Source organism: Apodemus sylvaticus, chromosome 1 (assembly GCF_947179515.1).
Source record: "Apodemus sylvaticus chromosome 1, mApoSyl1.1, whole genome shotgun sequence".
Classification (NCBI taxonomy): domain Eukaryota; kingdom Metazoa; phylum Chordata; class Mammalia; order Rodentia; family Muridae; genus Apodemus; species Apodemus sylvaticus.
The window spans coordinates 87,066,401-87,075,947 of NC_067472.1; the positions used below are offsets into that span (position 1 = coordinate 87,066,401).

Consider the following 9,547-nt stretch of genomic DNA (forward strand, 5'->3'; position numbering starts at 1 on the left):
CAGTGGGCATCAGTCACACAAGTATACAAGATATACAGACATATATACAGACAAAATATGCATACACATAAGATTTTAAAAACTAATTTAAAAAGTTGGAGGCATCCTAGGCTACATAGTGAGACCCTTTCTCAAGAAAAAATTGAAGTAACACAAATGTATTATCTCACAATTCCCTTGAGTCAGAAGCCTGTACTCCTAATGAAGGAATCAAGATATCAGTTGCTGCTGTGCTTTTAACTGAGAGTTAAAATTCTTTTTGAAGTTCCCTAGTTATTGATAGACTCAGTTTCTTGTGGTTGTAGGTCCGAAGATCCTGTTATCCTAAGTGCTGGCTGTCAGCTCCTAGGGTCTTGCCAGCCAGGCAGTGGTGGTGCACACCTGTAATCCCAGCACTCTGGGAGGCAGAGGCAGGTGGATTTCTGAGTTCGAGGTCAGCCCAGTCTACAGAGTGAGTTCCAGGACAGCCAGGGCTACACAGAGAAACCCTGTCCCGAAAAAAAACAAATCCAAAAAACCTAGGGTCTTGCCATAGCCAAGCCACACACGGTAGCTTTTACTTTAGAGCTTCCAAGAGATTCAAGGCTCCTGCTTTAAACTCTGACTTTTGACATAGGTCAGACCCACCTATAATAACCCTCCTTTATTTCTAAAGCCAACTGATGATAACTTCACATCTGGAGTCTTCACAGAAATACCTGTACCCATATCTGAAATGTGGCATTAAATGTGAGAATCCTGGGGACTGTGTTATAAGCCAGGAAGGTATCTCCATTGCCTCCCGTTTTTATGTCTTGAGAACTGCTGAGATCATGTAAAGTCTCTTTATTTGGGTTTAAAAATTCACATTTACATCTTTGTCCAGGTGGGCATGGGTGTTTCTGTCCAGATACAAAATATACACTTGAGATAAATCTCAAGTATTACAGAAGTTTCAGAAGTCACATCTGACCCACTAAACTCAGATCCAACAAAATCTTTTCAACAAATTAATTATATAATGCAATAGTATATATGCATATTTGACTTTATAATGGACACTGGTTTCATTTGAATATATATGTACACATACATATATAATCTTGTGTATATATTATGTGTGAATGAACATATGCCACGGCGCATGCACAGAGGTCAAAGGACAACCTTCAAATAAGACAGTCCTCACCTTCTGTCTTGAGGCAGGATCTCTGTTACCTTGTTTTCCTGTGCCATACACCAGGCTCACTGGCTGTGAGCTTTCAGGGTTTCTCCTGTCTATGCCTCCATCTCTCAGAAGTGTTATGGCTATAGAAGTTAACATGCCCGGCATCATGTTGGTAGTTTGTATAGATATATAAGCTCAGGTCCTCAGGCCTGTGCTAACCTGCTCTCTTTGCTGCCTGCTGATAGCTTTCCAGCCTTACCTTTGAATTTTGTAAGTTTAAGATTCTTATATCTACTTATTTGTGTCTGTGTGCATGTATGTATATTTGTGCACCAAGCATGTATTTGTGGAGATCAAAGGACAACTTATGGGAGTTGGTTCTCTCCTTCTACCACCTGGATCTCAAGCATTGAACTTAGGTCATCAATCTTGGCAGCAAGCATCCTGCTCACTAAGCCATCTCACATCCCCAAAATTAAACTCCTAGGTTATCTCAAAGTCATGGGGTTCATCATGGCATCTTTGTATATGTATACATGTCATCACACTTTCTCCTTCATGCCCCTTCCCCCCAGGACTATCCTTTCTAGCAGTCTGTAAGTTTGGTGAGGGAAGTAACTGGGTTTATTTCTGTAACAGCTACCAAATAATAATTGCTGAAAAACTGATGGACAGATAAAACACAAGTTCCCTTTAAACTCATTCATTAGTCCACACCTACTAGTACAGCTCATTTTGTGTCAGAAGCCATCACAGGTGTTAAATATCGAGCCCTCCAATAGTGGTACAAATTATATGCCACATTTATTTAGCAAGTACATGCCTCCTGCGAATTTGGCTTGTTTCCAATATTTCCTTCTTTTTAATAATCCTGCAACAAGAATATGTATAAATTTGTAATTATTCTGGAGGCATTTTTGTAGGATTCTTAAATGTGAGATTTAGAAAGAAAAACACTGCTAAATTTCCATACATTAGGTTTCCAACGGGGCCTGGAGGGATGGCTCAGTGAGTGTCTCACTTGCCACAAAGGAGTGGAGACTGGAGTGTAGATTCCCAGAACCCACGTAAAAGCTGGGTGGCTGTGGCAGCCTGCTTGTACGCCCAGCCCATTGGATGTAGAGACCAGAAATCTAGCAAGTGGAGAGAGTTAGCTAGCGAGATTAGCAGAAACAGAGAGCCCCAGGCCCCTGCCTCGATATATAAGGTTAAGGATGATGGAGGCTGTGGAAGCAGCCTGCTGTCAACTATGGCCAATAAAGGCATACACACACACATACATGTACATGTATGCCACCCCCAGTCCTCACACACCAATGTGCATTCAGACACATATGAGCACACAGGCATATACATGCACACCATACAAACACATAAAATGTTTTCAACAATATATATGTTTAATAGTGAGACTGTTTCTCTATTGGTATAATCATCTTACCCATACTTAAAATGTCCTACTTTTATGTGCATTTTGTTTCTTTCCATTATATTTTTTCAATAAAATCTTTCATCTAGTTTCGAGAGGCATAACACAAATTCTTTTACTTGACACAAAAGATAAACAGCTGAGATGATTATGTCCAGGTATGGGAAATACATTAGCTTCAGGACCCTGGCATGTTGGCTACCTGAAGTCTCTATGATGGATAAGATAACTGGCATCTTGGGAGATGTCATGCAGTCTACTGGGGAAGAAAAGGTGTCAACTTTGAATGTGAAGACTGCAAGCTGCAGTAATGACTGGGCTGACAAGTGATGCCCACTGGGGCAATAAGGCACACCAATGTCTGCAAGAGAGTGACTGCATTCTGGTTGGGTCTAAGGCCCACTCTACAATCTACAACGGTCTCTGATACTGTTAAATGGACCAAGAACTCTTTGGTTGGCAGGCCATAGGCCATAGGAGAGAAATTATCATTATTCTGCTAAATACAATTGCTCCTAATTAGTATCTTATATCCGTAGATTAGTGCAGCTCTCAGCCCTTCCCCTCCCCCCCCCCAGTAGATGGCAATTAATATGGAGACTCACAATTGGCTAACTTTCAAATAAGAAACTTTACCTTTCTGGGTCATCTATATCACATCCATTCTAATGGTTCAGAGCTCACTGTGGACTGTAACAGGCAGAGGTAGTAGAGAACTACTGCTAAACAGTATGTTCTGGACATGACAAGGACACTGCAAACATGAACCAACAAGGCTATGACTGCATTCACAAGACCTGCGTAAGATCAAGCCAATCAAACTTTGAGCAAGGATTGGGGAGGGGCTCACAAAGTCCCACCCCTAGCTAAGCAGCTATATGCAACTGATGGCTGGCTACTGGAGGAGAAAGAGTGAGGGTTTTTTTGCACGTAGTCCCTGGGAGGCTGCCCAGGTTGCAGTGGATGGCCCTAACCCCATGCATTTACTGGTACTACAAAGTGGACTGGGTGCATTTAAAAAACACAATACACGCAGTTGGGAAGAAAAAGTGGTCAGGAAGGGTAGATGTGAGAGGTGAGGGAGGTGATCAACATACATAAATATTCATGTATAAAAATCTCGATATGTTAAAAAAAAAGTCTGGTATGTTTAAGAATCATCAGTTTCACTGTGTGGGCCAATCTATGTAGACTGCAGACTGGTGCTGGTACACTGAAGGGCACAAGAGAATTAAGTAATGTAAAGAAAGTGAATTTGGGGCTGGAAATCCAACTTAGTGGTTAAAAGTACTGGCTATTCTTTGGAGAGGCCCTGGGTTTAGTTCCCAGAACCCACATCACAGCTCACAACTGTCTGCAACTCTGATACCCTCTCTGACCTCCAAAGGCACTAGAGACTCGACAGGTACACACATACACACATGTGTGTACACATGTATGTGCAAGCCATGGGGGTGTGTGCATGCGTGCATGTGTCCATATGCATGTGTTTAGAGTTCAGAGGTCAGTGTCAGGTGTCTGCCTCAATTGTTTATTTGATACAAGTGTCTTTGCTGAACCTGAAATGTACCAATTGTGCTAGGTTTTCTAGCCACTGAGCTCCAGGGAACCTCCTGTATCCAGCTCCCCATCACAGGTTTTCTAGCCATTGAGCTCCAAGGATCCTCTTATATCCAAGAGCTAGGGAATCAAACCTAATCTAGGCTTCTCATCCTTGTATTGCAAAGACTCTATTAAGGCATTTCCTCGTCCCCATGAATTGAATTGGGTTTTTTTGTTGTTGTTGTTGTTGTTGTTGTTGTTTGTTTGTTGATGACGGTGATGATGATGATGATGACACTGGTTTTTGGAACAGGGTCTCACTGTATGCCTGACTGGCCTAGAACTCACTTTTCAGGTTGGCCTTGAACTCATAGAGCCCTCACTGTCTCTGCCTCCCAAGTGCTCAGATTATAGATGTTTACCATCATGGTCCACAAATTCTTTAAATCAAATTTATATCAAGTAAGTGGCTTACAACATTTTGATTCACTGATTTTTTTTCTTTCCTTCATGCTGGATTATCAAACCTGACCTTTAAAATTCCAGGCAAGGAACTACTCTACCATCAAGCTACTCAATTAAAATTTTAAGTGCTTTAAGAAAATTGCTTTTTTTCTGACCTGTTACTGTTAAGTGCTTAAGAAAATAGGGTGTGTTATTTAGAGAGCTTATAATCTTTCAATTACCAGTTTAACTCAGATTCACTGATTAGGGGAATTTAATGTTCTATGTGTACAGAATGAGCCTGTCTAAGAACAACTGGGTCTGAGAGCAGAGGAGGCCCAGAGTGAGTGAAGTCCTGAAGTAATGTGCGCTGCTGACTTGGGCACAGCCAAGTCATGAACACTAGAACCTCAGACCCATGGAGCAAATGACAAAGTCTTCCCTTCTGGTCTGTGTGGATATTGATAATGTGTGCAGAAATTATCCACATCATTCTTCCACTGGAGATTCACAGCCTGAAGATTGTCCCTCAGAGAATACTCCTACTGAGGTCAGCTAAACCTCTCCTTGATCTGCTCCATACCACAGACCTTGCCTCCCTGTTTATCTGCAAGGACCTCTCGAGCTTCTGGATTTTAAGGTTTTTGCAGCAGAGAGCCCAGAATGTCCTACCTCTGTCTTTCTTTTCTCCATTCCCTCATTGTCCCAGTCAGGTCCAAGTGAAGGTCATGCAGGGACATGGTAGGAATGGATATCATTTTATATACATTCAAGGGGTGCTGAATGAATTTAGGGATCATGGCAATGGAGGCAGTTAAGATAAACTGTACTTCTGGACTGGGTATCTGAGTAAAAGAAGGTGACATTCCCTAAGATGGAAAGTAAGCCACTGGTGTTTAATACTGAGTCATGTGTGAGCCAATAGGAAGTTTCCAGCATCAAGTAAATACTTGTGACTGAGGCAGGAAAACAACTACCTAGGGCAGTTGGGTGGAAGCTATTCTCCTATGGATTGGAAAGGCAGTGGGCATGGAAGTGGTGTGAAAGAGGTGGTGTGTTCCTCCCAGAAGCCTGACTTAGAACAACAAAAAGGTAGAAGGGGGACTCAAAATCGGGCTGTCTCCTGGGATCCCAGATCAGGGTATGTGAAGAGATAAGTTAGCATAGATGTGAAAGGTGGCAACACAGAGAAGAGGAAGTGATAGGCTGGGATCCTGAGAATAACAAGACAGTGGCACCGAAGCCCAGAGAGAGCACCGAGCCATGAGTGGTGGGGCATGCCTTTCTGTGGTTATGGATCAAGTGAGTGTTGGTGTTTTTTGTTTGCAGCGGTTGTTTGCAGTTGACAGCATCTAACTACATTGGCCTGGCTGGCTTGGGACTCCTTCTGTAGACCAGGATGGCTTGGGCTCACAGAGATCACCTGCCTCTACTTTCCAAGTGCTGAGGTTAAAGATATGCACTAAATGTGTGTTAGTATAAAGAAGTTGGGTTTCTTGCCCACTCCCAACTGCAGGCATCTTCTCAGTAAATGTGTCCTGTGCCAAGTGGCAGGACCATTTATTTGGGCTAAAACTTGGACCAGTAGATGTGGGAGGTGGAAGAAGATGCTGATAAGCACTGATTGATGAGCAGAACCCAGAGCTAGTTGGTGTCATTTTCCCTGGCTTGCTCAGCTGGTCTGTTGTTAGAGGAAGAATTCATTCAGAGCTGACCCACGCTGGGATCTGAGCAGTGGATGAACAACCTACTTTCTAATAACACCAAGGCTGCTGGTTAATTATTGATAGCAGTAATCACAACAGTGTTAAAATAGGAGACAACGCCGGGCAGTGGTGGTGCACGCCTGTAATCCCAGCACTCTGGGAGGCAGAGGCAGGTGGATTTCTGAGTTCGAGGCCAGCCTGGTCTACAGAGTGAGTTCCAGGACAGCCAGGGCTACACAGAGAAACCCTGTCTCGAAAAACCAAATCCAAAAAAAAAAAGGAGACAAGGAGCCTCTAATGCTTAAAACCATTAACATCACAAACCACACTATGATTTAATTAGAAGCATTGGAAGGAAGTTTATTGATAATGATACAAACAATGTTGGAAATACAAAGGCTTTAGTTGTTGCTAGAATGATGAGGAGGAAGAACATTTATAAATAAGTCATCGTATAGGCAGGCAGGTACATACACAGCAGCATGAGCCAGGGAAGAGGAAGGAGTTAAGTTAGACAAGTACTGATGCTAGACCTTGTTTTCATGAAATTGAGCATCTGCCAGGTCTACTGGCTACAATAATTTTTTTAATGTTTTTTTCCCCAATAGAATCTTATCCCCTAACCTCAGGGATAAGATTACCAGGAAGCATACACACTTTTTTTTTTCTCCCTGCCCTTTTCCTTGCTTCTTTGAAGAGAGTCTACATAGCCCAGGCTGGCCTCAAACTCTGGGTCTTCCAATGTCAGCCCCTCAAGTGCTAGGATTATAGATATACACAGTACACCCAGAGTCATGCTTTCTCTAAGAAGCTGAATATACTCCTCATAGACTTACTATACAAGCCTATGTTTATGTGTGTAAGAATTAGATTATTCATTCTTCCAGTTAGCTTCAGCTGTCAACTTGACACAGATCAGAGTTACCTGAGGAAGTCTGGACTGGTGGACTGCTTCAAACCTACTGGCCTGTGTGGGCATCTCTGTGAGGATTTTCTTCATTGTTCACTGATGTGGGCAATATAGGCACTGGGAAGGTTGTCCTGGGTTATGTAAGAAAAGCTGGCTTAGGAACAGCCAGGGGAGCCAGCCAGTAAGTAGTAGTCTTCCGTGGATGCGGCTTCCAGTTCCTGCTTTGAGTTCCTGTCTTGGTGTTCTTCAACTATGGACTAGAACCTGTAAACTGAAATAAACCCTTTCCTCCCCAAGTTGCCTTTGGTCAGTGTTTTATCACAGCAACAGAAAAATAACTAGGACAGTCATCTAGGTTGAAGTCACAGTGGCCTTGATGGCCTTGTATAAAATCAGTCATCTTTACCTCATTGCTCAACAGCTATTATTTTGTAAGTGACATCAATTCCCTTGCTTTTCAGAGAGCACTAAAACCTTTGTCCTTGCTTTTACCCAGACATAACACACCCCACAGAAACTGATTCCACAACAGAAGACAAAAACAAGTTTATCAATATTTATGACCATAGATTGAGTCTTTCAAAATCCAGAGCATCTTCTCATACATTATCTCATTTGGTTCCCACTACAGCCTTGTGAGGTAGGAATTATCCCCTTCAAAGAGCACTTTCCCCAATACTACTTGTGATATTACCATCTTGATTGGGCAGCACCACTGCTGTGGGCTGGGGGTCCTGGACTGAATAAAAAGAAGAAAGTGAGTTGAGCCTCAGAATTCATCTGTTTCCTAGCTGTGGATGCATGAGACTGGCTGCCAGGCGCTCCCACTGAGATGGTGTTCTATACCCTCAGACTGTGAGCCAAAACAAATCCCCGTGTTGCTTTTGTCAGATATTTTTCACAGCAATAAGAAAAGTATCAAAGTATACAATAACTGTATTATGAAGATGTATTGGCTTGGAAAACTGAATTCTCTGGATAAAAGACAGTAAGTATATGGACACCCAAATATTGCTGTAGGTTAGTTCCTCAGGTAAGGACCCTAAGGATGGAACTTACAAGAACATCAGGATGAAACCTTTCCTCTAAAGCAAATGTTACAGAGAAGGAATGCAATCCCTGGTGGTTTAGGAGGACTGACTGACTATTCTCCTCTTCCAAGTCACTTCTCTTCCCTTTATACTTCTCTTTATACTGACAAATTCACTGTTTCCATTCATTAAACATTTACTGACCTGGAATTATTCGGTAAAGTAGCTGTATATTGCTATTTAGATGTATCAAAATTAAGTAAAATAAAGAAATTTGATTCTGCCGGTCCCAGATCACACCCCAAATACATCTACCAGCACATTCTATTAGTGCTGTATTGGAAAGCTAATGCAACAAGAATGAAAATCTTCCAGGAGCTGGAAGGCTGAGGCAGGAGGATTCTGAGCTGGAGGCTAGTCTATCCAAAAAGACGAGGGAGAAAAGGGAGAAAGGATAGACAGTTGGATATATTATAAATGAATCTGTGTCTCTGACTTCCAGATCTGGAGGCTTTGGAATGAAGGAAAACTAACACTCTTCCTGTAACCAAGGATCTGTGACTAGGTGGTTCTACCTCCTAACACCACGACGACATAGGTACCATTGTTATGCCCACTTGTAAGATTATTACAAGACCCCATGACCATGCGCTACAAAGGAACACGTGATCTAGCCTGTGTTTGTAGGAGTTCAGAAAGGCTTGGGGGCAAGAAGAGATCAAACTCTATTTGTCCACACCAAAATACTTCCTGAGTGGTCCTACACTGGAATTACCGGAGCCTGTCAACAGAGTCCATTCATTCCCTGCTTCCTCGGACGATCTGCGGGCGATCCGGGTCTCTACTCTGAAGCTTCACACCACGCAACTCTCTGACTCGGTTTCCTTCTGAAAGCCTGTTGCCAGTGGTCGCACCAGAATCCAAGATATACGCCAGCCTGTTTCTCCGGGTGTGGGCCCGAGGCTCGCCTAGTCCGCCCGCGCGCGTCACCCGCCTGGCGCATAGAGGCTTGGAACGCGTGTCCCGGCGGGTCCCGCCCGCGTCTCGCCCGAGACCCGCCCGCGTCCCGCCCGGCCCGGCCAGCGGCGGGCGCCTACCCTCGCAGATCTGCTCCCATAGGTTCTTCCCCGGCGGCTCGGTGACCTGAGGGGGTGACACGAGCATTTCGGGGGATCCGGGCGACACTGCGGGCACGGGCGTCCGCGTAGTGACCGGCGAGTCCGCGGAGCCGCCCGCCTCCTCACGCAGCACGCTGCGGCTGGACACTGGTTTCGGTGCCGCCATGGACGCGGTTTCTACAACAACCCAGGGCGCCGTGAGGCCGCGGCGACCCGGAAG

General features: G+C 44.0%; 1 protein-coding gene across 2 annotated transcripts in view; it reads right to left on the reverse strand.

Moving 5' to 3' along the window:
• The window catches only part of Iqck (IQ motif containing K), a 129,671-nt gene extending 120,129 nt beyond the window's left edge, over nt 1-9,542 (reverse strand). For both annotated transcript variants that reach the window (XM_052200467.1, XM_052200458.1), the window contains exon 1: nt 9,307-9,542. In XM_052200467.1, coding sequence (XP_052056427.1) covers nt 9,307-9,493 — 187 coding nt within the window. In that variant the 5' untranslated portion in view covers nt 9,494-9,542. The remainder of the gene's footprint in view (nt 1-9,306) is intronic.
• Between the last annotated feature and the right edge of the window lie 5 nt (nt 9,543-9,547).